The sequence below is a fragment of the Mustela lutreola genome, chromosome 16 (assembly GCF_030435805.1).
Source record: "Mustela lutreola isolate mMusLut2 chromosome 16, mMusLut2.pri, whole genome shotgun sequence".
Taxonomy (NCBI): domain Eukaryota; kingdom Metazoa; phylum Chordata; class Mammalia; order Carnivora; family Mustelidae; genus Mustela; species Mustela lutreola.
In genome coordinates, this window is record NC_081305.1 from 55,276,773 (window position 1) to 55,304,662 (window position 27,890).

General features: G+C 52.4%; 1 protein-coding gene across 2 annotated transcripts in view; it reads right to left on the bottom strand.

The window, feature by feature from the left end:
- AP2A1 (adaptor related protein complex 2 subunit alpha 1) overlaps positions 1-22,307 on the bottom strand; it is a 30,015-nt gene extending 7,708 nt beyond the window's left edge. Inside the window, exons 1-7 of one of the 2 annotated variants that reach the window (XM_059153504.1) lie at positions 22,107-22,307; positions 10,732-10,800; positions 10,469-10,611; positions 10,126-10,319; positions 4,205-4,334; positions 3,683-3,784; positions 2,133-2,241 (exon numbers count right to left, since the gene is read on the bottom strand). In XM_059153504.1, the coding sequence (XP_059009487.1) occupies positions 2,133-2,241; positions 3,683-3,784; positions 4,205-4,334; positions 10,126-10,319; positions 10,469-10,611; positions 10,732-10,800; positions 22,107-22,173 (814 nt within the window). In that variant the 5' untranslated portion in view covers positions 22,174-22,307. The remainder of the gene's footprint in view (positions 1-2,132; positions 2,242-3,682; positions 3,785-4,204; positions 4,335-10,125; positions 10,320-10,468; positions 10,612-10,731; positions 10,801-22,106) is intronic. The other variant, XM_059153505.1, reaches the window with a different exon arrangement.
- Between the last annotated feature and the right edge of the window lie 5,583 nt (positions 22,308-27,890).

The window sequence follows — 27,890 nt, forward strand, 5'->3', positions numbered from 1 at the left end:
TCACACGTTCGTGACACCATTCTCGCAGGTGATCTTTCCGTTTGAAATGTTTCATAATAAAAAGGTGGAGTGAAAGCCAATGCCCCAGAATAAAGGGGCAATTCCTCTAGATTAGGAGAAATAATTAAATTCTATACTTATTTTTCTTTTTTTTCTTCTTTTTTTCCCTTACTTTTTATGTTTCAGTCATCTCTATGCCCAGTGTGGAGCTTGAACTCATGACCCTAAGAGCTGCCTGCTCCCCTGACTGAACAAGCCAGGCCTCCCTCGATCCTTGGATCTCAAGGCATGCCTGGATGGCTCAGCTGGTTAGCATTCGACTCTTGATTTCAGCTCAGGTCATGGTCTCAGGGCCAGGAGATCAAGCCCCGTGTCAGGTTCCCTGCTCAGCAGGGAGTCTGCTTCTCTCTCTCTCCCTCTGGCCCTCTCCCTGCTCTCTCTAAAATAAGTAAATAAATCTTAAAAAAAAAAACTTGTATCTTGATCGGACCCCAGTCTGAACATACTGTGAGTATTTTGGAGCTTCAAGCGTGACCGTAGAGAACGCCCATAGTTTTTAGAAATGTGCAACAAGATATCCAAAGATTAAAAACATGATGTCTCTATGGGCGCCTGGGTGGCTCAGTGGGTTGGGCCGCTGCCTTCGGCTCGGGTCATGATCTCAGGGTCCTGGGATCAAGTCCTGCATCGGGCTCTCTGCTCAGCGGGGAGCCTGCTTCCCTCTCTCTCTTTCTCTCTGACTGCCTCTCTCTCCGTCTACATGTGATCTCTCTCTGTCAAATAAATAAATAAAATCTTTAAAAAAAAATTAAAAAAAATAAACATGATGTCTCTACACCAGTCTTCAATACTTCAGGAATAAAAAAAGCAAACTTAGAGCACACATGCACCGCCAAACGCAAGTCTAGACGATGGGTGTGCTCTAGCTATCTGAACGTTGGAAAATTTTCCGTAATACGGTATCAGAAACACTTTCCGTAGATAAATCAGGAGGCGGCCTCTCTGGCCCAGCACCACCTGCTTGGGGCCACGGCTACAATTCCTATGACACAGGGGGTGACAGGAAATGAGGCACCTGCTCCAGGCACACCCCGAAATGATGAGGCGGGGCTCTTGGGACGGAAGTGAGGTTGGAGATCTGCCCGAGCGCTTCCTGGCAGGATGAGAAAGAGGCCCAGGAGCGAAACGAACGAGGCTTTCCCAAGGCCATGGGACAGAATTCACCAGTGGCCTTCACAGGCTGGAAGCGGCCTCTGCCTGTGTGCACATGCACGCACACACACACACTGCCATGCAGGTGCACACAGACATGTGGACACACCCTGACTTGTACACGTGGTCATATGTTCACATGCACGCTTGTGCACAGCTGCCCATGCACACTCAGGGCCACATGTCAGTCCCTGGCCATAACAGGTGCGCAGTACTCTGGCCAAACGGAAGGGAGCCGGTTTATCAATCCCCTCCTGTGTGCTGAGCAGCTCAGCACGGGCTCCCTCAAAACTGCTCTATGAGGCAGGCAAGAGGAAATGGGGCACTCAGCCCTATGGACCCAAGGCCTATAGGGTAGAGGGAGGGACTTGGAACCAGATGCTGGCATCAGGCTCCTCCCCTTAGTCGCTGCCCAGGCCAGGATACATGACATCTCATCTCCAAGCCTCAGTCTCCCTGTCTGCATGCTGCAGGGAGGGCTCCCCTTCACCAGCTCTGTCGGGAGGGCACAGACACCCCCAGTGTGTTGCCTGGCTCATGCTAGGCTCATCATCCACACCATGGCCATGACCTTGAACAGTAAGGCCATGAAAACCTCTCACAGAGCTATGGTCATCCAAACAACACAGCCCGGGATCACCCCCAGATTGGCTGCGGGGACTGTGGGCAAGGGCCTCTCCTCCCACAGCCTTGGTTTTGTCCCAAGACAGATGTGACAACAGCCCCTACACTCCAGGGCTGAGCAAACCCCAGCACAGCATCACAGGGACCCTGGCCCAGAGCAGGAGATCACAAGATAGGAGTGAGTGATCTGTCTGATCCTTTAGGCTGTGCCCCAGCACCCACAGTCTCACAGAAACCCTGACAGAGCGCAGGCCCAAGGCATCAGGGCCCGGTGGGGGCGGGGTTGGCAGCAGTACCTGGCGGTGGGTAGCACTGCAGCAGCCGCAGGAGTTTCACCGAGAGCCAGGGTGCCGGCACGAAGTAGTAAGTGTAGTCCTGAAGGTCGGTGGAGGCCGAGGAGACAATCTGGGGGGCGGAAGAGGGGGTGAGGCATGGACAAGGAAGGGCACGGGGCAGGGGTGGGGCAGAGCCACACCAACTTCCCAAGCATCTGAGGCCCTGGGGAGGGGAGTAAGGAAGCCTGGAGCACGCAGTGAGCTTAGACCTAAGCCAGGGCTCCTGACTTTTCCATGTAATGCTGCTGTCAGGGGGCAGGAAGTCTCTGCCAACCCGCGTTCCCCTCTGCGAGCCGCTTACTCCAAACAGGAGCCTCACAGTGCCCCGGGCTCCTCCATGAAGCACAGAACACATCAGCTCACTGCAGACTTCTGTCCCTATAGCTGTCCCCCATGGCTGGAAGCAGCTCAGGGGTTAGGAACTAGCTATGACCCTTTCCTGGGTTCCCAGGCCCAAGACAAGATTGGACATAAGAAAGGCTCTGGGAAGAGATGGGGAATTAGCAGGAGAGTATGTGACATTTTCCCCTCATGGCAAGTGCCTGCTCAACCTGGGAAATCCCTCCTCAAGGAAGCATTCCCCACCATGCGCTGTGCCATGACCATGATGGTGCGTGCCCGGCCCCCAGTGTCCCTGTCTGTCTCTCCCCGGCCAGCCCGGCGCACGCGAGTATTCGGGCGTATGGTGAATCGATAACAAAGTGACTGAATGACCTGGTGCATCTGTCCTCTCTGCCTGCAAATCTCGGCCTCCTCTGACTTGCCCGGGGAATATTGAATTCACTCCATGTCTTCATTCAGGGATCACCTCTCCCAGGAAGCCTTCCTAGACTTCAAGGCTGGGGTAAATGCCTCCTTTGGGGTCTACAATGTCCTGTACTACCTTCATGACAGCCCAGATCACCCTTTTTATGAAAATCTGTGCTGTCCAGCCTGCCCTGCCACATTTCTCCCCACCAACAGGACAGGGAGCTCCTGGAGGGCTCGGCTCTGACTCATCTGTGTCCCCAGAGCCTGGTACACCGGCAGCCTTGGGCATGCTCCCAAGACAGGGGCGAAGATGGTGAGACAAACAGAAGGAAGGAGGGGAATGGAGAGGTTCGAGAAAAAGGAACAGGAGACAGAGCAGGGAATGCAGGAGGAAGGAAGAGACAGTGGGATAAGGGGGAGGAAATCAGGAGAGACACTCACACCCCGTGGGTGCTCAATGATGCCCAGGCCCATACTGACATTATACACACCAACTGACAGTAGCTACACTGTGAACCGGGCCTGGTATTGTCCCCAGTGAACAGATGGGGTCAGTGAGGACCAGAGGTGAAAGAAACCGCTTGTCCAGGCCACACAGCAGGAATGAGCTGTGTGGGCCAGGATGAGCCCAGCTCAGAGGCTGAGTTCATAACCACTGTGCTGGGCTGCTTCTCAGGGACAGTGAGGGGGACCAGGGAGTTGCTCCAGAGGACACAGGCGCCAGGGCCTCCTCCCACACCCCACGATGAGACCACACCCACCCGGCTCAGGCGAGACACGGCCAGGGATATGCAGGTCTTGAAGTCGTCCGGGTTCTTCTTGCAAAGACAGGTGATGAGACTGACAGCTGCCGTGACCACACCCTGCAGAGGCAGAGAAGTGGCGGGTCAGGGCTGCAAGGGGGGTCAGCCTGGGGACAAGTGTCCAGCCTATGGATCTGAAAGCAGAGACTCAAGGGCTGGGTGAATGATGGGTGCAGGGGAAACTGGACAGGATCCCTGGGTAGTTGGGGTGGGGGAGGGTATCAGGGATGGGCATGGGGGTTTCTGGATACTTGGGTGTGTGATAGGTACTCAGGACACCAGACCAAGATCTCTAAGTACCTGAGTAAAGGCAGGGACAGAGGTGGGAGGCCCTGAGCATCCAGGTGGGAATTGGGGCAGAAGTGGGACATCCCCCAGGTTTCCACAATAAGCGTCTAAGGCAGAAGGGTCTCTGGGTGAGTAGGGATGGCTCTGGAAGGCGGCTGCCCGGGGCGTCCAGGCGCCAGGCCCGGGGCTCACCATGTGCTGGTCATTTAGCAGGTGCACCACCCGGGCCGTCCACTCGCCCATGGGTACCAAGTCGGGCGAGGCCTTGTACAGCCGCAGCAGGCACAGGGCCGCGCTCTGTTTCACACTGTCCATGCTATCCCTGTGGTGACACAATTGGGTGGGGGGAGGTCAGCGCTTCCCCAGCCCCACACAGACCTTCCTTCCTCTTCCGCTCCTCCCAGGAAGGGTGGCCAGCAGCAGGTGGGGGAGCCGGGGGACCAGAGATCCACTCTGGTGCTGGCCTCATCACGCACCAAACCTCCGTTTTTTTATCTGCAAGATAGGCTCCATCTCGGCAGCATTGGGGTCACTGGCAGAACTCCGCCAACCACCAAGCCTGCCTGTGCACCTTCACTCGCTTACCGAATGCTTCCGGAGCACCTCCGGGCAGCAGGCTCTGCTGGAGGCACTGTGGACAGAGGGGTGGACAGACTGGTCCAAACATCTGTCCTCACAGAGCTAACCTCCCAGCCAGGCAGCCCGGATCCCAGCACACGCACCAGACACCATCCAGTGTCAGTGCTACGGTGCCAATGAGCACAGGCACAAGGAGCACCACTTATGCTATTTTGCAAGAAGGGCTCTCTGACGAGGTGGGAGGTAAATGGAAAGCTGAGCTTAGTGAGAAAACCCCGAAAATCTTTGCACAGCCCATCTTGGGGAGAGGCCACAGCCTGTGTGGAGGCCACGAGGTGGCCGCAGGCTTGTGTGTGGCTGCTGTGAGCGAGCGAGAAGTGGAGGGGGAGAGGCTGGGAGATGGGACAGAGGGACCGGGGGACAGGGCCAAACCATGCCAGGCATCAAGGGCCATGGTGCCAACCCTGCTTTTTACCCAGGGGGAGGAGTCGCTGCAGGTGGCGAGCAGGGAAGCACCAATACTGGGGTGACAGCAGGAAAAGCACCAGCCAGGGTTCTCCTGCTCCTCCCGGCACTGAGCCAGGCACAGTCTGGGACTAACTCGTTTATCTCTCCACCACAAACCGAGGAACTGGGGCCAGACACGTATGCTTGAGGTCCTGACCAGTGGAGCACGCACCTGCGAGAGGCCACTGACTCTCCGACGGGCAGTTTCCTCTGCAAGGGGACTTGGGGGGTGAAGAAAGAACACCATGGACTGGAAGCCAATACAGCCTCGGGCACAGAGGGGGCGCAGGGAGCTGTTCTGACCGCCTACGTTGCGGCCTCCAGGAGAGGACCCATCTGAAGCCTTGGCAAAGGACACAGAGGGAAGCCCCAGGAGGGGGTGACTGAGCAAGTCAAAGGCCAGGTGAAAGGGGGTTTCGCTGGATTTGCAGGGGAAACACGAACGGTAGCGATGAGGCAGTGTTGTTTCCTCCTGCCAGCCAGGTGGACACGCGCACGCTGGCCGAGCCTCAGACACAGCAGCCCTCGAGGAGATGTGGGGACAGGCCCTCAGGAGAGGAGCGGGGCCACCCGGGGTCAGCGTGTCACCGGGAGTGACGCAGACCCAGCCCAGCGAGGCTGTTCCTGGACACCCACCCTGGGGGCGGGCACGCATCCATGTTCAAGGTCCCGGCGCCAGAACGTCTGACCATCATCAGCTCAAAACCAAAACCAGTAGAAGGTCTGTCCAAGAGCAGTAGAACGGTGCCCTATCCCATGGCCTTTCCACCATCGTCACAGCGCACAGCACGAGCCTCGACCCCGGGCCAGGCTCTCTGTTCGAGGTGTTTCTCAAGCCCTTGAAGGAGATGACCTCTACCGTTCCCTCCAGCTACAGGGGAGGGAACGCCCACCAGATCCCAAACGGAGGACTAAGAGCTGTTTAACGCCTTGCTTAACCGGAGACTCTCCACCGAGGAGGTAAAGCTTACGGCTACGGCACGCAGGGGTGTGTGTGCAGGTACAGAACAGAGAGGTATGTGGGAATAACCACCATCGAATACAGGCCACGGGGGGCGGGGAGATGGAGATGCTGCAGGGGACGTGTTCTTAAAAAAAAAAAAGAAAGAAAAAGAAAAAAAGTCATGGTACCACATGACCCAGCAATCCCGCGCGCAGGCGTCTGCCTATAAGAGCTGAAAACCAGGTTCACACAATGTATTTGTACAGTATTCCTAAGAGTCAAACAGAATCTTTTTGATGAGTGGGTAACTAAAACGTGGTCCCTCCAGACAGCAGAAGGGTATTACTGGGCCATAAAAAAGGAAAGAAGCAGAGCAACATACTACATGAAAGAACCTCGAAAACGTTCCACCAGGTGGGGAAAAAGCCAGACCCAAAAGGCCACGGAGCACACGCCAGGGCTTAGCCTTAGGTCGCTTCTCATCCCTCACGTGTGGTGATGACATGAACAATTATACAGAAAATTTCAGTTAGATCCAGTGTCAAAATGAACATATTTTAGATGGATTAGGTTAAATTAAAATATTAAGAGGTTTCGCCTGTTTGTTTTCATTTTGATGTGGCGACTAGAACCACAGAGTGGGTGTGTGGCTCGAGTTCTATTTTTAGCCCCCTCTCGCTAGTTCCCTCCCTGGCCCCAACTCCCTGCCGTCCAGTTGCCTATGGGACATCTCTGTCCACCAGGCACCTCGCATCTAGCGGGGCCAAACCCGGCTTGGGGCCTGCCTCTCACTCCCCTGCTTCTCCCCAGGCTTCGTCATCCACCCACTTGTTCGAGCTGCCCCCCTCTTGCTTTCCTACCCCATGTAACCCGTCCTGTCGGCTTCACTTCCGGAATGTACCCAGTGACGTCTTCTATGGCTACTACCAGGGTCCCAGCCACCATTAGCTCAGACCTGGACGGTAACAGTCTCAGTGGTCTCCCTGCCACCACCCACACCCCAGTCTCTAGTTCTGCTGCTGGGTTCTTAAGCTACTTGACTCAGAGGATCAGCTTCTTTCTTCGTTCTAGGCTATATTCTCTGTGTTATCCGTTCAAACAACACCTCTATTATATTCTCTCCCTCCCCTTCCTAGAGCTCTAAAGTTTTGTTTGTTTGTTTGTTTGTTTTGTTTTTGTTTTTGCTTTTTTTAAATTTTATTTATTTATTTGTCAGGCATAGAGGGAGAGCGAGCGAGTGAGCACAGGCAGACAGAGAGGCAGGCAGAGGCAGAGGGAGAAGCAGGCTCCCTGCCGAGCAAGGAGCCTGATGCGGGACTCGATCCCAGGATGCTGGGATCATGACCTGAGCCGAAGGCAGCCGCTCAACCAACTGAGCCACCCAGGCGTCTCATGTTTGTTTTTGTTTTTTAAAGATTTTATTTACTTATTTGTCAGAGAGAGAGAGAAAGAGCGAGCACAGGCAGGCAGAATGGCAGGCAGAGGCAGAATGGCAGGCAGAGGCAGAGGGAGAAGCAGGCTCCCTACTGAGCAAGGAGCCCGAAGCAGGACTCGATCCCAGGACACTGGGATCATGACCTGAGCTGAAGGCAGCCACTTAACCAACTGAGCCACCAAGGCGTCCCTCTAAAGGTTTTTATTTATTTATTTGAGAGAGAGACAGTGAGAGAGAACATGAGCGAGGAGAAGGTCAGAGGGAGAAGCAGACTTCCCATGGAGCTGGGAGCCTGATGTGGGACTCGATCCTGGGACTCAAGGATCATGACTTGAACCGAAGGCAGTTGTCCAACCAACTGAGCCACCCAGGCGCCCCCTTCTAAAGGTTTTTAAATAACCTCTAACCCCAGCGTTTATAACTGGAACTGGAACTCACAACCACCAGATCAAGAGTCACATGTTCTAGCGACTAAGCCAGCTAGGTGTCCCTCTAGAGCTCTAAACAGCATTACATTAGACCTCTCCATCTTCCGTGATTCTTAATCTCTCTTGGAATCTTCCATCTCTGTTTCTCTGGGCTGTGTTTGGAATCATTTCTTCAGTTCTACCTCCTGTTCACTCACTCTGCTTTGGCTCTGTCCATCTTGCCGCTAAGCTAGATGGCTTAAAAAAATGTCTCCATTTCTTTTTTGAATTTGCTTGCATTTCCATTTTTAAATTGTTTTCTTATTTATTGAAACATATTAAACATATTTATTTTACATCCTATATGAATATTCCAATTCTACTATTACTTTCCTTTTCCTTCTGCTGGTTCTCCCTCATGGTGTTGTGTGGCCCGTGTTTGGTGACTTTTGATTGCGCATTACTCACGTAACTTAGGGCTTCTGTGGTGAAGGCGGGTTTCTCCTGAAAAGGCTTGTTTGCCTCTCTCGGGCACTGGGTTACTAATTGCTTAAATCACTTTAAAGTTTGGCTTAAGAATTTGTAGACAACCCAGGTAGGGGAAAATCAGGCTGAAAACCAGTGTGTGGGTTGCTCTATGCCAAGGTCTGAAACAGGTAATTTTGCTTATAGTCCCCAGGGGGATTTATTTCTAGGTCACCCTCACTTTGAAGTGTAGTCTCTGGAGCTTCTCCTCAGACAAGCTTTGTATCCTCTTCCCAGAGGCTGCAGGGCCAATATCTAGGTTTGCCTTCTAGGCAAACTCTGGCTTTGGCCCTCTCCCCATCTCCCCAGGTGCCAGGCCCCTCTTAGCTTGTGGCCTGTACGTTCCTTAAATGCATTGAAGAGTACTTCCTTTCCGCTTTTATCCCACATTGTTAGGTTTCAGTGAGAGCATTAGTCAGGAATCTAGTCTACCATATTGCCAGAAATATAAGTCATACCTTCTCCCATACCAAGCTGAGTGATCTTCTAAAAATACAAAGCCCATCATGTCACGTGCCCACTTAACACACACCAACTCCTTCCATTTCAACGAAAATAAAATCCAAACTCCCCTTACTCTGTCTCTTGTTCACTGCCCTCCAGCCACAAAGACTATCTCTTGGTTCCTTGAATACAGAAGGCTCATGCCTCAGGGCCTTTGCACTTGTTGCTCCTTTCGCTTGGGACACTTGCCAACATTCTAAAATAACTATCTTCTCATCATTCCAGTCTCAACTGCAAGTCACCTTCTTGGAGAGATCCCCCCTGAGGAGTATATTTAAGTAGTTTCACCACACCCCCCCACCCCACTGCCCCCACTACCCAGTTTTATTTCCTTCATAGCATTGATTACTATCTGAACTCATCTTACTTTTTTATGTATATGTTTGCTCTTTGGGTATCCTCTCCTGTAAGCTTCCTGTTAGATGTAAGCTTCCTGAGGGTGGGCATAACAGTCCTTGCTTCTCCCTCCTGCCTCCCCAAACCCATGAGAGGGCCTAGCACATCACAGGGACTCAAAAAATATGTGACGAATGACCTCCTGCCTCAGGATAATCACATAGGCTGACCCCAGTACAGCCAACAACTCCTCCTCACCCAGGTCTAAGCCTGATGTCACTTCCTCCAGGAAGCCCTCCCTGATCCCCAAGACTAGGTCAGGCATCCAGCTAAATGTCCTAAAGGGCTCATGTGCCCCAACAGCATGGTTCCATGAGGAATTGTACATTCCACCCTGCAAGTATCAATCAGTCTTTGTTTCCCACTCTGGACCACCAATGCTTGAGAAGACGATGCCATGTCTACTTCTGGTCATGACTATATTCCCAGCAATCAGCACAACACGGTGCCTATAACAGATGCCCAAAAGATGTTTGCTGAATGAACGAATGAAAATACAGCAGTTCTGGAGGGCTGTCTCCAGCAGAACTTACGGTTATCCCCTCTTCTATAGTAGATCTTAAAGGTTAGTTAATCAGACAGACACCCCATCAGATCTGCTGGGAGACTGCATCACACCGCTGAGTTGGCTTGGTGAAGTGACAAGAGAACCGTGGGGCCGCCAACAGACTCTCAGCCCCGCAACGCCCCCACTTCCTGGCCAGGACACCTTGCGCAGGTGACGCAATCTCTCTTACCCTCGACCTTGGCCTCATCCTTGTTGGGCCTCATCTATTCCATTCCAGATCCCAGCCCACCCGGGGCGCCAGTGCCTCACCCAGCCACCAGGATGCGTGGGATGTCGGCAGCAAAGGCCTCGCCCATCTCGCGGCTGCCCACATTGGCGATGCAGTGCAGGGCCAGGCACATGAAGGTCGGGTTGCGGCTGGCCAGGTCGTTCTTGATGGCATTGTTGATGAGCCGGATCAGCTCGGAGTTTGAGTTCACCAGAACCGAGATGAAGAGGTAACCCTGGGCGAGGAAGGAGGTGGGGGCTGTTGGGAGCCTTGTGGTTAATGGGTCGAAGGCCCCGATCCTTCCTCCCCGGAGTCTGTACTTCCAGCCCCCTCCTCCCTCAGACCCAGGAATTGAGGCCCCCAGTCCTTCCTCCCCAGACTCACTATCTGCTTCTCCGTGTACTTGTTGGAGCTGAGCAGGTTCACGGCTTCCATGTGCCCAAAGTCAATGTCGTGGCCAAGCAGGAAGATGAACAGCAGTTTACACACATATTTTTTCTTACTGTAGCCATCCAAGGCTTTGTCCCCTAGGGCCAGAGGAAGGAGGAAAGAGGGGAGAGAATGAGGAAGGATCATACCTATAAGTCCCAAGTATTCTAGTTCCCAGACCCTCCCCCCTCAGACCCGGGACCAGGCCTCCAGCCTACCTTTGAACTTGGAGCGGATGTTGGCTAGTTCCTTGTTGATTCTCTTAATCTCTGCCTCCTTGCTCTTACCTGGGGAGGAGAGGGCAGGCCAGATGACGAGGGTCCCAGACAGCTAAACCCCCTATGCTCTCTTTCCTTGGCAAGGCCCCTCCCAGCTGGGGTCCCGGGGCCCTGGGTCTGGGGCCAAGTCTGGGTGGGCCCCATCTCTAGCTGGGAGCCTCACAGAGGTGAGAACCATGGCTCAATGGTCTTTCCAACGCAGAGAAGACTGGCACACATTATGGGGTGATCTCTGACTTGCTCCCTTCTTCCTCTCACTGCAGTCCCCGAACTGTACTGGCCCTCAGGGCTCCTGTGTCCACCCACAGAGCCACTTATGCCTCCACCACCAGCCCCCAGAACTGGTCTGGCAAGAAATATGTGATCAGGGAAGGAAGGATGGAAGGAAGGAAGGACGGACGGATGGACAGGCTCAGCTACCTTCCAGCTGTCCCCGGGGACTCTCACCCCCAGGACATCCCTGAACTCAGCATCTTCTGAAAACCTGCTCTGGTGTTACAAAGGTCCCACTGCCTCCCAGTCACCAGGCCAGATCCTTGGGTGCTGAGATCTCCCCCTCCCTTCCTATCTCTCCTCACATCCTTCGGTCCTCAGCCGCCAGCCCCACACACCCACTTCTTCCATCTCCTGGCTGCCTACCTCTCCCCAGCTGGTCGTCAACATTCCTACACTTCTGACAAGATCCACTTCTGAGAGAGTCTAGAGGGCTTTCCCTGACCCCACAGGCTGGGTCCTGGGCCCCCTGATGCCCAGCACCTCCGTCAGGGCAATCTAACAGGACAGTGACCAGGTCTCGGGCACCCCCGCTGCTTGCCATGTCCCTCCCCATGTCCCCCAGTTCCCCTGGAGCCAGACTTCACCATCTTGTCCTTGACCAGCTCACTCAGCTCATCCAGACAGAACCCCGGGGGCTCTACCCCTTCATTCAGGCTGTTGCCGGGTCCCCTCGGCTTGACCATCAGGACATGGGACTGCCACCACGACCTCCTCACCCAGATCACGGCAGCAGACTCCTTTCTGACCTCCCTGCCTCCCTGCTGGGGGAATCCAGCCCATGGCTACCGAGCCCTCTGGCCCTGCCCTGGCCACCCACCAACGTCACCCCTCCCTATGTTACTGTGTGTTCTGCCCCACTGGCCTCCACCGCGTCCATGGACACACCACGTTCCTTCCTATCTCAGGGAGACTCCGCCTGGGCCCATCTCTCAGGTTCTCTCCTTGGCACTTGGGTCTCAGCTTTTGTCGCCTCCGCTGAGAGGCTTTTCTGACCAGTTCTTTCAAGCCAATGCCTTATACTTGTTTCCATCATTAAAAAACAAAACAAAACAAAAAACACCCTCCCCAGGACATTTCACACCATGTTACTATTGTCTTTACATTTACGGTCCAACCCCGGCTCCCACTGCAGATTATGAGCACCACGAGCACAGTGCCTGGCATACAGCAAGTGCTTAATAAGTATGCGCTCATCTGAAGGGCAGAGGCCTGTTCAGACCCATGGCCATGTCATCCGTGTCCCCAAGCGTGTGACCGGGCACCTGGGAGGCCATGTGCAACAAGTGAACGAGCGAACAGGCGAGGGTATGAGCTCTCCTTGTCTTTACAGATCCCGCCTCACCTCCAGTTCCCAACTTCCAGGGAAGCTTCCACAAGCTTCACTGCAGCTACCGCCTACTCCAGGAAGCCCCCCTGATTAGTACTTTCTGACCAGTGCCGAGCAGTTCCTGAGTGGCACAGTCTAATACGGCAGCCGCCAGACAGGCAGCTCCTAAGCACCTGAAATATGGCTGCTCCGGCCTGAGAAGGGGTTTAGGCGGCAAAGATGTCCTGGGTTTGGAAGATCAAGTGGGGGCAAGAAAAAGAACCCAAAATATCTCATCAAAAGCTTAAAAATCCTGATGGCGTGTTGAAACGACCACATTCTGGTGCATTAGATTATGTAAACATGTTAGTAAAATGAAATTTGCCAGCTTCTTTCTCCTTTTACAAACAATGTGGCTGCTGTTAAAAGTTAAAACCACCCGTGTGGCTCCCATGCGGCCTGGATCACCTGCAGCAGAGCACCTGCTGTGGGTGTCAGGGGTCTGCCCCTGTCCCCCAGACCACACAAGGAGCCCCTAGAGGGCAGGGCCACCACCTGCCACTCTTCTGGGTGGCCACTCCATGTTCCAAGGGCTTACCAAGTGCCAACCTCAGGAAAGGCACGAAGACGTGACTAAGGGCCTTAAGTAGTGTAGAGTGGCAGCTCTCCATCCTCAGGAAGGGGGTGGAGGGCCCGGGGATGAGGGTGGGAGAGGGCCTCTGGGACCCAGGTGAGAAAGGGCCATTTCTTCAGGGATGAGCTTAACTCCCCTCTGTGGCCCCAGAAGCCACCTGACCCTTCATTTATTAATGACACATTTCCCAAGGTGTGGGGGGGCCCGCATGGGGGTGATCTGGGCACCCACCCAGGACCCATACGGACCCCGCACTTCTGATCTGCTCCTGGGGGTTCCCGGCCCGAGAGGGCACAGGCAACCAGCCCTATCCCCACACCTGAGGGAACCGCACAGAGACAGAGGCTGCCAGGACCTCAGTGGCAGCTGCCAGGAGGAGGGGACATTTGAGGAGGCTCTCTGAAAGGTGAGGAGGGTTCAGGAGCAGTTCACCCGGTGAGTGTGGCCAGAAGGAAGCCACACTGCTGAGGATGGGCCTGGGGGTGGGGCGGGGTGCTGGGGGGAGCCCTGGGAACCAGCATGCAGGCTCTAGTCTATTCCTGACAATGACCACAGCTGCTTCAAGTGCTCGCCTGGAAACTATTCTGGAGGGACCAGGGGAAAAAAAAATCCTCTTTTATAAATGGACCATATATTACAAAGCACCTGCTTAAACTTCATCGCAGAGAGAGACATTTGAACAGCAATTGAATTTGAGGCCAGAGCACTCCCTGGGCTTCATTTAAACCACTATTAAAAGCTTCAAGACACAGGCAAAATAACCTATGGTGTTGGATGATGAAGCCACGGTCATCTCTGGCGGGGGAGGACAGGGGACAAGGACGGGGCTGGGGAGTCAGGGATGCCGTCTCGGCCTCCGGGGGCTGATTCTGCAACTGTACTCAGTCAGGAAGAGTTCATCAAGCCTGACATTCATGATCTGTGGGCTTTTCTGTACATGTACTATCTCCATATGTACATATACAGACATAAGTTATTATACTTCTATATTAAGTTACATATAAATATACGTTCACAGATGAGCAGTCTGCTATGCAAAAAACCACATCAAGCAGATAGGGACAGTTTAAGGGATATTTAGAGAATATACATGTGTGTGTGTGTATTTTGTCTTTAAAAGAGTCTAGTCTTTGGGACGCCTGGGTGGCTCAGTTGGTTAAGCAGCTGCCTTCGGCTCAGGTCATGATCCCAGGGTCCTGGGATCGAGTCCCACATCGGGCTCCTTGCTCGGCAGAGAGCCTGCTTCTCCCTCTGCCTCTGCCTGCCTCTCTGTCTGCCTGTGCTCGCTCGCTCTCTCTGTCTCTGACAAATAAATAAAATCTTTAAAAAAAAAAAAAAAAAAAAAAAAAAAAAGAGTCTAGTCTTTAACAGTCCACACCTGTTCGATACTGCTTCCTGCACAACTGATACACTTTGCTATAAAAAAAGAATTCACAGGGGAAAAAAAAAATTCACAGGGGCACCTGGGTGGCTCTGCTGGTGAAGCATCTGCCTTCGGCTCAGATCGTGATGCCAGGGTCCTGGGATCGAGCCCCGCATCGGGTTCCCTGCTCAACAGGGAATCTGCTTCCTCTCTCCCTTGCGTGTTGCCACCAGCCCCCCCGCCCCGCTGCGCTCTCTCTCTCAAATAATAAATAATCTTTAAAAAAAAAAAAAAAAAGAAAAGAATTCAGAGAGAGAAAAAAGAAAAAAGCATCAGGTTTCCAGAAGAGAAGGGGCTGCAGCCTTGGAGGGAGGGCATCCCTGCAAGGGGCAGGTCTCTGCAGAGATCTTGAGTTAAGAGGTAGCCTGGGTGCCCAGAGATAGCACATGGGTGCTACTGAGGGTAACACATGGAAGAGAGGGGATGAGGGGAGCTGGGCTAATGGAAGTAACGACTTTCTAGCACTCAGGCCCAGCCAATGACAGAGAGATGAGCTCACCATCACAGGAGGCATGCAAGTGTGTCTGGGCATTTTAAAGGGATTTCTTATCCTCAAACAGTCCCTGGGCCAGGCTCAGGGATGAGTCACACGAGCCCTGTGCTAGGGGAGCTCCTGGATTGGAAAGGAGGCTGGTTGACGGGGACAAGTGAGTACTTTGACACAGGCAAACGCGATGGGGGCTGGGAGACGGGATTCAGACTAGGGGAGGAAGTCTTCCTGGTACACAGCTCCTGGGATTTGAGGATCAAAATTTGGAGTGGCACTGGACCAAGCAGAAGTAAGGGGAAATGTGCTCCAGGCAGTATAAAGGCCTGGAGGCTAGCACAGCATCCGGGCCCAGACCTCCCAGACTCTTCCGGGTTTCCTCAGAGTGCCTGGGAGCCATGGGAGGCTGCAGGGCTCCTTGTCCGCTGGTAGCTGTAGTTGTGAGGAGCATGCAGAGGGAAAAGAGGGCTTGCTGCAGGCCAGGGTAAGGAAAGGCTGAGCAAGGACCTGCCTGCCTACCTTGGGGCTTCCGCTAGTGACGGGAGCTCAAGTCTCCGTGTGCGGGCGCTAAGCTGCAGCAGCAGGTGGGCCTGTCCTGCCACAGAAGGCATCCTAAAACCCTGGCTCCTCCGCCCTGGCGGGACTGGGATACTTTTAGGGAGGTAGCAGGCCCTGGGGTCTAGTACCTCAGCGGGAGACACCTCCTGCTTACAATACAGGGTAACAGATGTTCCTCTCTACTAGGACGCCCTGTGCTGCATCTCCCACAGGAGTCCCAACAGCCCAGAGTCCCACAGAGAGTTCTGGAAGCTGATGCCTGTTAACTCTGGGCCACTACAGAATCCAGAACATGTTGGCCCTGTGCTGCCCAATGCGGGAGCCACAGGCCACACAGGGCCACTTGGCACCTGACTCACGGTTGGTGCTACGGAGGGATGAAATTCGTATTTTCCATACATCCAAAATTAAAAACCAATTCTCAGCTCAGTCACCTCAAGAGGTAGGTTTGGAACAAGCTGGGCACTTTACGAATCTGTTTTCTCAACTCTCAAAGTTTTGAAAACTCTGAAATACGGAGCAAGTGTTTGCCTGTGAAAAAAAGTAACCTCATTGAGAAAGGCACATAAACCATCTCAGGAATAATTGCGAAAATACAGATTACACGTCCAGATAATCCAGTGAACATGCTGGTGTAAATAAAATGCATTAAAGCTGATTTTACTGGCTGTACTTTGGGAATGCGGCTACTGGAAAATTTCAGCTTCTATATCTGGCCGGCTGGGTTATGTGGTGCTCATGCTAGCAAAGTCATCACCACCCCTGAAGGAGAAAATAGTCTCCTGGAACAACCAGCTGCAAACTGAACACAGCTGCAAAGACCATCCCTAAGAGGCAGCCTGGCACGTTAAGGGTTAAGGGAAGGGTGTAGTCAGCCCTTGGGTCTGTACTCTGGTCAGAATGCAGCGCCCCAGAGCTGGGAAGAGTGGCTGCTTCATTCCCAGGGGGCATCCCCACGTTCAGAATAGTCTTGGCACAGGAAAGGTGGTGAATGCAGATTGTGGACCCAGCTCACTAGATGACACACAGAAGGGGGTGAGGCCAGGCCTGGGGCTGTCTGTCATCAGCATCTCAAGGACGCTCATAACCTAAAGCTCGTTCCTTAAAGTGCAGGGCCTGGGGTAGTGTGGGGACCCTCAATGGCACACCAAAGTGTGTGTGGTCTCTACATTCTTTCTGGTCTCTACACAGAGGCCAGAGGGATCCTGTCCCTTCTGGGCTCCAAATCCCTCCATGGCTCCCAGATGGCTCAGACTAAAGGTGAAGCCCTCATTGTCATCCTCTGGGCCCTACAGATTCACTAGTTCCCTCTCTAACCACAACTCCTAGCCTCCCGGCCATCAGCGGCCTCCTCTTCCAGCTGCTCCTCCTCCTCAAATTCTTCCTAGCACAGTCCTGCCTCAGGGCCTTTGCACAGGCTGCCAAGAATGTCCTCCTCCAGATTTGTGCAGGCCTAATTCACCCACCAAAGTTGATGCTTTGCTCCAATGTCACCTTTTCAGCAAGAAACTCTCTGAACAGCTTACACAAGAGCATTATCCCTAACTTTGTCCCCATACCCCTTTCCTGCTTTATTTCCTCTCAACCCCCTGCCCCCCCCCCACCTGCCGGCACACCTGAATACTATATATTTACTTGTGTACTGATCCATTTCCTCTAGAATATGAGCACCACGGAGAGGGACTTTTGTTCACTGTTGAAATCCCCTTACTCAGAGCTGTGTCTTGCACTCTATCAGTGCGCAGTAAAGACCGTTCTGTTTGCTCATTCATTCATTCGTTTGTTCACTTATTCTTTCAACTAGCAAATGTCTCCTGAGGACCCAGTCTCCTGGGGACCCAGAGAGGGATCAGAGCAGGGCCTGTGCTTGAGGGCCTTGGGGAGAAGTCACAAAAGGAATGGGTCACAATTTGGAGTAGGATGTTACCCTAATGGAGGAGCTCAGGGCACTGTGGCAACCCAGGACCCCCCTTCCGGTTCACTCCCTTGCAAACTTCCCCCAGGCCTGCGGGGGAGCTGGGGCCCCAGAGACGAGACACCCAGACAGCCCTAGCTTGGGCCCTGGAAGCTCCCAGATTAAGTGGTTGAGAGGCAGATTCCTGCTCAAGACAGCACAGGACCATGCCCTCAGGCTGGACCCAGCCCAAACCTTTCCCGTTCTTATCTGCACAGTTTGCCCTTTCTTGCCCTCGGTTTTCAAACCCTTTCACCTCCTTCTACAGTCTTCCCGCTGAACTCCCGAGATGTCTTCAGGTTCTCTCCAGCAGGAGGACTCCATAGCCCTCCCCTTCCTCCCCCTGCTCATTTCTGAGCCGTGGCTCACACACAACCTGCAGGCCTTCTTTTCCCTCATTCCTGCTTGAAACCCTCCCTAGTGCTCTCAGGACAAACACCAACATGGCCTCTGTCCACCTGTCAGGTGCCACCCCACCCTCCTGTGCACCAGGCACATAGGCCTCAGCTCAGTTTCCTCTGGGCCTCAGGACCTTTGCATGGCTGCCCCTCTGTCTTCAGAGCTCTTCCCCACCTCCCTTGGCCTGGCAAACCCCGCCACATTGTCTGGGCAATGCAGCCAGACACAGTCTTCATTCTCTCAACAGCATGGCCTTCTCTCTCACTGACTTAGGACAGTTCAAGGTTTTTCCACTTAAAACAAAAAATTGAGATACGATTCACATACCATAAAGTTCACCATTCTAAAGCGTGCAATTCGGCGGTCTTTGGTATATCCACTGTCTCATGCAATAATCACCATAATCTACTTCCAGAACTTTCTCATCACCCCCAAAAAGAAACCCTACATTCACTGGCAATCACTCCACCTTCCATCACCCCCTATTCAGGCCTGGGTGGCCACTAACCTACTTTCTACCTCTATGGACTTGCCTGTTCCGGGCATCTCATACAAATGAAATCATGTATGTGGCCTTTTGTGTCTGGCTTCTTTCATGTACAATGAGGTTTTCACCACGGTTCATCCATGTTGTAGTGTGCATTCTTTTTTTTTTTCTAAGGGTTTTTTTTTTTTTTTTTAATTTGAGATAAAGAGAGAGAGAGAGAGAGCAAGCGCATAAGCAGTGGGGAGGAGCTGAAGGAGAGGGAGAAGGAGACTCCGTATTGAGCGCAGAGCCCAACATGGGGCTCAACCTCAGGACTCTGGGATCATGACCGGATTGGAAGGCAAACGCTTCTTCAACTGAGCCACCCAGGTGCCCCATGTGATCGTTCATTTTATTTTATTTTATTTTTAAAGATTTTATTTATTTGACAGAGAAGGAGAAATCACAAGTAGGCAGAGAGGCAGGCAGAGAGAGAGAGAGGAGGAAGCAGGCTCCCCACGAAGCAGAGAGTCTGACGTGGGGCTCGATCCCAGGACCCTGGGATCACGACCTGAGCCGAAGGCAGAGGCTTAACCCACTGAGCCACCCAGGCGCCTCTGATCATTCATTTTAATGTCTTGCTATGTCACTGTGTGACGGACCCCATCTTGTACACCCATTCATCCGATGACGGACATTTGGGTGGTTTGCTTCCATTTTCCGGCTTCAGTGACTAACCCTACTATGAACATCTGTATACATGTTTGTGAGAAGAACGGCTACGGTTTCTGGGAAGTACCTGTCTCCTTCATGGGGCTGGGAGCTTCCCAGGGACACAGACAGATCTGTCCTGTTCACCACTGTGTCCCCAGCACCTTCTATAAGGTTTGAAACACATCAGCCATTCGACATTTACTGATGAGAAGACGAAGAACAAGAAGAACACCTGGTTCTCTAGCCCCAGCTCATTTGGCCAAAATACCTCTACCGGCCCCAAGTCAGAGTCTCCCCCTCTGTGGTTCTGCACTGACACTGACCTGTTTTCTCTTTTCTTCCCTGCCCCATCATCCGATCCCCTTGCAAATCCTTCAAAATTTGTCCCCAAACCAACCACTTCTCACCATTGCCTTCTCACCCCAGTAAAGCCAACACCATCTCTCACCTGGATGCCTGCAGCAGCCCCTAATTATCTGCCTGCTTCCACCACTACCTCCCGAGTCTGTCCTCTTCATGGCAGCGGAGGAATTATTTTAAAACATCAATCAGCTCACGTCCCCTCTGTGCTCTAAACCTTCCCGCCACTCTCATTTCACCCAGATAAAGGCCCACATGGCCTTCCACATTCCCTGTCCCCTCTCTGCCCTCATCTCCTGCCCTCTCCCAGTCAGCTTCAGCCACACGGGTCCCCTTGCTTTTACCGGAACACACACCACGCATGCTGCAACCCCAGGACCTTTGAACGCACTATCCCTCTATCTGGACCCTCCCTTCCCTCCAAAATCTGCAGGGCCTGTTTCCTCACTTAAATCAAAAGTCTACTCACGTGTCACCTCCTTGGTGAGGCCTACCAAAACACCATCTCAATCCTGGTCCCTCCTCACCTTTCCTTCCCACTACCAGTCACCCTCTGGCATGGTATCATTTATTGTGTTTATTTTCTATGTCCCTCACGGCCTGGGTGCTCCCAACCCAGGGATTCTTGTTCACTGTTATTGCCCGGTCCCAGGTACAGTGTCAAAACGTAGTGATCAGGGGTGCCTGGGAGGCTCAGTGGGTTAAAGCCTCTGTCTTCAGCTCCGGTCATGATCCCAGGATCCTGGGATCAAGCCCCACATGGGCTTTCTGCTCAGCAGGGAGCCTGCTTATGATTTCTGTCTGTCAAATAAAGAAATAAAATCTTAAAAAAAAAGTAGTGATCAAAAACTATTTGCTGGATGAACAAATGAATGAGCCTTCAGAGAGAAGATGCTATTATCAGGGGAGTTTGCAGACAAGAAAACTGAGCCTTAGGGGTGCCTGGGTGACACAGTCAGTTGATCGGCCAACTCCTGATTCCTGATTTCCACTCATGTCATGACCTCACAGTTGTAAGACTGACCCTGGTGTTGGGCTTGGAGCTCAGTGCAGAATCTGCTTGAGATTCTCTCTCTCTTTCTCCCTCTGCCCCTCCTACTCATGATCTCTCTCTCTCTCTAAGATAACCAAATCTTTAAAAAAGAGAGAAAACTGAGCCTCAGAAAGGTTAAGTGACTTGCCCAGAGTCACACAGCTTCACATGGCTGGCAATGCACACCCACTCCTGATAGCTGGCCCCCCCACCTGATCCACAGCCCCTTCTTACTAACCTCTTTCCATAACAACCATAACATCTCTCCGCCACCTGACACCCAATGGCTTCCACCCCACTCATTCACTGAGCACCTACTACGTGCCAGGTTCTTTCATTCCTACTAAATTCTAAAATAATCTCTGGGCATCTAACAGAGAGTCCAGGCGTCAGATCCACTGAATGACAAAAACAACACCCAAGACCGTCCAGTGCCTGGAATGTGCAAAAGGCCTCAGTCACACACATTATCACAACAACCTCATCAGGAAGGTGCAGTCAGCAATCCCTCCTGACAGATGAGGAAATCAAGAGGTGAGGTACCCCATTCAAGGTCACATGGCTAGGGAGTGACAGCACCCAAACCCAGGTCTGGCTGACCCTAGAGCCCATGCGGATACAGCCTCTGAAGCTCTTGGCAGTGCCAAACACTAACACCCACTCCCAGGAATTGGGAGCTGACTTGGCACCAGGTCTCTCCTCGTCACGACAACCCCTCCTCCTGATGATCGCTGTGCCCAGATTGATGTGGTCAGATAGGAGAGGGCTCCAGATTCAGGACTGGCCTGCTCCCTGACCTTTGACCTCTCTCTGGGACCAGGCCTCCCCCAACCCCCTGATTCCAGATCTTGTCCCTGAAAATTCCTAAGGCTCCTGAGCTCGTCTTTGAGCTCTGGGCTCTCCCCATTCTGGCACATTCCCCAAACCCCCACTTTATAATGTCTTCTTTTCCAGGCCCCCAACTTCCTGTCTCAGGTTTTCCTAAGACCCTTCATCTGCAGCACCTCTCTATATTCTTTGATCCATTGTCCCCGCCTAGTGTCCCTTCTAGCCCACTCTCCACCGCCCTCCATCCTGGAGCCCCTCTATCCTTCATCAGGGTCCCACTATAGTAACCCACCTTCCCATCTCTCCTCCCCAAGTCCCTAGGACTTTCTATTACTCCCAGGCCCTCTCTGTGTACTAGCCAGGAGCCCCAGTGACCTACCTAGCCCCTTCCCCTCTGTGACACCCCCTCAGCCAGGCCCTGGAGGCCCAGCCCCATATGCTTCCCGTGTTTTACGTTCTCCCGGTCCCCTCTGGTCCTCTCCCACTCTATCGCTCCACAGGGTACCCCCCCACCCATGTACCTCCTTCCCTTTCTACCGACATCGGGGTTTCTCTAACCCCGTCGCTAATACGTTCCCCAAGCCTCTCTAGCATTCCCGGGGGACACTTCTATGTCCCCAGCCATGGGACTGTACTAGCTTCCTCTGCTTCAAGACCCTCGCGGACGCCTCTAGCCACTCCGTGTCGTCACCTCAAGGGGCACTCTATGACACCCTAAGTCCCTCCATTCCCCCCACCCTAAAGTTCCCCCCGGGGCCTCTCTATCCTCTCCCTCTACGACCGAAATGGCTTTCTATGCCCCGGGCCCCTCTGTAATCCCTGAGCCCCTCAATTCCACGCTCCCCCTCCCTCTAGGGTCCCCCGGCCGCGCTCTCACAGTTCCGGATATCGGAGATGAACACCGCGAGTCCCCGCATCCCATCGCCCTTGGAGACGGCCGGCATGACGGCGGTGGTGTCGGCTCCAGGCCTGGCCGGGCAGGGAACAGCGCGGCGGGAGCTGGCAGGCGGGGACCGGGAGGATAAGACCCCAAGCAGCGCTGAGGAGCCTAGCCGGCCGCGGGGGGGGGGGGGGAGGGCGGGCTGGCGGGCGGGCGGGCAGCAGGCCGCGGCTCCGCCCCCCGGTCCCGCCCCTCCCGTCCGCCGTCCTGAGCTATCAGCCTTCCATTGGCTTGGATTACTGCCACTCAGACTCGGGCTCACCCCTCCCCCCCGCTTCCTCTCTCATTGGTTGCTGGACAAAGGCACGCTGCTACGATTGGCCCAGCGGCCCGCTATTTCCGTTCGCAGGAAGGGAGGGGGAAGGGGCGTTGCCCGAGAGACGGGAGGAGTTCGGTTACGTGCGGTGGGACCGCCCCCTCTGTGCGGCCGGGTCCGATGCTGATTGGATCCAGCTAAGGGAGGGATTGACATGAAGGAAGGCGGGGGAGTGGGCTCGAGGAGGCGGGACTTGTGTCGAATATGACCAATGAACGGGTATATCGCCCACGCAGGCGCCGCGGACTCGCCAGTGTGCCTTATTCCCACCCCCGACTGGGCAGTTGTGGGGGAGGGAGAAGGGCGACCATAGGTAGAGAAGGAAGGGGAACGGGGGTTGTCACTCAGCTGGGCTAGGATAGGTGGAGCGTCGCCTGCAATTCCCTGCTGCAGAGAAGTGGTTGGGAGGGGCGAGAAAATGTGAGGTGTTTACTGCGCAAGCGTCCCCTTGTTTCCCTTTCTCCCTCCTCTCTTCCACCCCCGACTCCTAAAATCTTCTAACAGGAAGTCTTCCCTTACCCCTCCTCCTCCCGTATCTAGTGGCAGAGATGTCGAAACCTAATATCACAGAGCCCAGGAAACAGAATTTTAATTCTAGCCCCACTAAGCGGACCTTAAACCTGAGGTCCAGAGAGGTTGCATGACTTGCCCAAGGTCACACAGCTCAGCATGACAGAGCGGTAATTACTATATTTTGTTTTTTAACCATTTTCCACAATACAATGCTTTTTGGGGTGGGGGGCAACCATAGCGCCATTCTACAGATACCATACAAATCGTGAATCTTTCTTCCACCAAACCTGGAGTTCCTCCTGAGCAAGAGTGGGACCTGTATTGAAGAACGCTGGTTAAAAAGAAGGAATAGATGAATCTGCTTGGTTTGGCCCAAGAGCTACCTCTTGGCACCCCAAGACCCTCTTTGATTTTGGGGAAGGCAAAGCCACAGGAACTACGATGCCCCAGGCTATTAATAAATTTGGGGCAAAGGGAACTTGAAGAGTACATTTCTGTTATTTAGAGGAACTAAACCCCACATCACATTTCTAATCTCAGTACTCCAGTATTCTTGGAACTGGGCTTGAGGGAGTGTCCTGGATCCTGTGAACTTCCACGCTGACTCCAGGAGTGGGGGTGGGGACAAAGTGGGGGCATGGGGACCAGGACAAGAGCCGGGGTGTGACTTCCAGGTTTAATGGATCTATCCATTTGCGTTTCTGGGAATGGGTCTTGGGGAAATTATTCTGAGTTCTAGGAGAAAGGGCATGCTCAGCTGTTTTAGAGCCCGTTCCTAATATGCCTCTGAAGAACAGACAGCAGCACTGTTAAAAACAACAGACAAGGGGCGCCTGGGTGGCTCAGTGGGTTAAAGCCTCTGCCTTCAGCTCAGGTCATGATCCCAGGCTCCCGGGATCAGCCCCACATCAGGCTCTGTACTCCATGGGGAACCTGCTTCCTCCTCTCTCTCTGCCTGCCTCTCTGCCTACTTGTAATCTCTGTCAAATAAATAAATAAAATCTCAAACAAATATATTGTATTTAACTTAATATACCCAAATATTGCCACTGCAACATATTTGCCATTCTAATTTTCCTAAGTCTTTTTTTTTTCCTTTAGATTTTATTTATTTATTTGTCAGAGAGAGAGGGAGCACAAGCAGGGGGAGCAGCACGCAGAGGGAGAAGTAGGCTTCCTGCTGAACAAGGAGCCTGATATGGGACTCCATCCCAAGACCAGAGCCAAAGGCAGACCCTTAACAGAGAGCCTCATAGGCATCCCTAATTTTCCCAAGTTTCCAAAATCTGTATTTTCTATTTACAGCATGTCTTGGCTGAGACTAACCACACTGTAGGCACTCAGCAGCTACAAGCCATTGATAGTGGCTGTGAATGTGGACAGTATAGAATTATAGGACCATTAAAAAAATAATTACAGAGCTGATTTGAGAAAGATCATGATGGGCTCAGGGGCTCATGGGCTTACCCACTGTTAGGTTTTAAGACCAGACTATGAATAAGCCTACATTTGGGGGCATCTAATGAGCTTTAAGTAGACCCTTTTTGCCTTTAGGATGGAGCGTAAGAGGAAACCCCACAGGCCATCAAGGATCTCATGGATTGAACTAGCAATAGCTTCTACGAATCTGGCCCCAGCAAACCAACTCTTTATTTTCTTCAGAAAAACTGGATTCATCCCCAGTCTTCCCATTTGGGCCAATGGGCCCTCCATCGATCTCTTGGGCACTCTTGCCAGAACCCCTCTCTCCCTGTCCCTCACCCCAAACTACGGGCAGAAAACATCTGAAACCGGCCACCTCCCTCTGTGGGCACTGTCTCACCCATGCAGACCACCACCACCCTCATCTCTTACCTGGAATCTTCCAGTGATGCCTCTCATGGCTCTCCCTGCTTCCATCTTGGCCACCTACAGTCCATCCCCCATACACACAAGGACACTTTTTACAACATCAATCAGCCATGTCCTTCCCCAGCATAAACGCTCCAGTCACACTGGCCTCCTCTTGACCATTCAGACCCTCTGGACCCATTCCTACACCCCACAACCCACGCCTCCCCCAGCCTCACATCTCAGCTCAAGAGAGAACTGCTGGTTGTAGGGGAATTAAATTAGCACTCCCTGTCATTTTTTTTTTTTTAACACATTGTGCAGCATTTGAAGAAGTCTGTTACCGGGGCACCTGGGTGGCTTAGTTGGTTAAGCATCCAACTCTTGATTTCGGCTCAGGGTATGATCTCATGGTCATAAGATTGAGCCCCAACTTGGGCTCCACGTGATGAACAGGCTCTGCTTTAGATTTTCTCTCTCAGGGCACCTGGGTAGCTCAGTGGGTAAAAGCCTCTGCCTTCAGCTCAGGTCATGATCCCAGGCTGCTGGGATCAAGCCCGGCATATGGCTCTCTGCTCAGCAGGGAACCTGCTTCCTCCTCTCTCTCTGCCTGCCTCTCCGCCTACTTGTGATATCTGTCTGTCAAATGAATAAATAAAATCTTCCTTTCTTTTTTTTTTTTTTTAAGATTTTATTTATTCATTTGACAGAGAGAGATCACAAGAAGACGGAGAGGCAGGCAGAGAGAGAGAAAGGGAAGCAGGCTCCCCGCTGAGCAGAGAGCCCAATGCGGGACTCGATTCCAGGACCCTGAGATCATGACCTGAGCCGAAGGCAGCAGCTTAACACACTGAGCCACCCAGGCGCCCCTAAATAAAATCTTTCTTAAAAAATTAAAATATAAATAATAAAAATTAAATAAATAACATCTTTAAAAAAAAAAGATTTTCTCTCTCGCTCTTCCTCTGCCCCCCACCCTCATGCGCATGCGCTCTCACACTCAGAAAAAAGCCTATTACAGAAAATTTCAAATATACCCCAAATTGGGAGGGAATAATGCACCCCCATAGAGCCAGTTCCAACAATCCTGAATGTATGATCTTGCCTCTCATCTGTAACCCCTCCACTTCACTTCCTCACCTCCCACTAGATTACTTTTAAAGATTTTATTTTTAAGTACTCTCTACACCCAAAATGGGGCTTGAACTCACAACCCCAAGATCAAGAGTCACACATTCTGCCGACTGAGCCAGCCAGGCCCCCGTCCAACCCCCTACTGGATTATTTTAAAGCATTCTATCCATATCAGATCTTTTCGTGCCCATCACCAAGTTTCTACCCCAGTATTTTATTACGAAAATTTCTAAATATTCAGAGAGTTGAAACAATGGTAAGCGAACATGCATCTTGACCTCCTTCTGTTATTAACGTTGTATGCCACTTGATCTAGCTCATATCTCACCATCTGGCTTTCCCTCCCTCCTTCCATCATTTTGTGTTTTGATCTATACAAAATATGAGTTTCGGACATCAACGCAGTTCATCTAGGTTGTGGGTTGAGTTGTGTCCTAACATCATCCTGTCTCCATGTTTAAGTCCTAACCCACGGGACCTGTGAATTTGACTATTTGGACATAGAGTTCTTGCAGATGATTAAGTTAAGTTGAGGGAATTTGAATGGGCCCTAATCCAGGATGACGGTACCCTTATTTTTTTCTTAAGTTTATTTATTCATGCATTTAAGTAATCTCTACACTCAACATGGGGATCAAACTCACGACCCTGACATCAAGAGTTGCACGCTCCCCTGACTGAGCCATCTGGGCACCACACAACCGTGTCCTTTTTTTTCTCTTTTTTTTAAAAGATTTTACTTATTTAGGGACACCTGGGTGGCTCAGAGGGTTAACCGTCTGCCTTCCGCTTGGGTTCCCTGCTCCGCAGGAAGCCTGCTTCTCCCTGTCCCACTCCCCGTGCTTGTGTTCCTCTCTCGCTGTCTTTCTGTCAAATAAATAAAATCTGTTTTTCTTTTTTTTTTTTTAAATTTTATTTATTTATTTGACAGAGAGAGATCACAGTACACAGAGAGGCAGGCAGAGAGAGAGAGAGGGAAGCAGGCTCCCTGCTGAGCAGAGAGCCTGATGCGGGACTCCATCCCAGGACCCTGAGATCATGACCTGAGCCGAAGGCAGTGGCTTAACCCACTGAGCCACCCAGGCGCCCCTAAAATCTGTTTTTCAAAGATTTTATTTGTTTATTTGAGAGAGTGAGACCCCACAAGCAGGGGGAGGGGCACAGGGAGAAGCAGACTCCCTGCTAAACGTGGAGCCCAACACAGAACTCAGTCCCAGGACCCTGAAATCATGACCGGAGTCAAAGTCAAACACTTCACTGACCCAGGTGCCCCCATGACCATGTATTTAAAATGGAGGAGGCTTTGGGGCGCCTGGGTGGGTTAAAGCCTCTGCCTTCGGCTCAGGTCATGATCCCAGGGTCCTGGGATCGAGCCCCGCATTGGGCTCTCTTCTCCGCGGAAAGCCTGCTTCCCCCTTTCTCTCTCTGCCTGCCTCTCTGCCTACTTGTGATCTCTCTCTGTCAAATAAATAAAATCTTAAAAAAAAATGGAGGAGGCTTAGATACAGAGACAGATAATGTGAAGAACTAGGAGATGAACATCTACAAGCCAAGTCATAACTGAGCTACCAGAAGCGAGGAGAGAGGCTTGGACAGACCCTCCCTGCAGCCTCCAAAGGAAGCCACCCTGCGGACACCTTGATCTTGGACTCCTGGCCTTCAGAACCGGGAGACAGTAAATGTCTGCTGTTGAAGCCTCCTCAGTCTGTGATTCTTTGTTATGGCAGCTCCAGGAAACAGCTACAACCCCAAATTCTTCAAAATGCCTGTCATTGACTATAGTTCAATGTCTGTTGAGTTTCTTTTTCTTTTTTTTCTAAGACTTTATTTATTTATTTGACAGAGAGAGAGAGATCACAAGTAGGCAGAGAGGCAGGCAGAGAGAGAGGGGGAAGCAGGTTTCCTGCTGAGCAGAGAACCCGATGCAG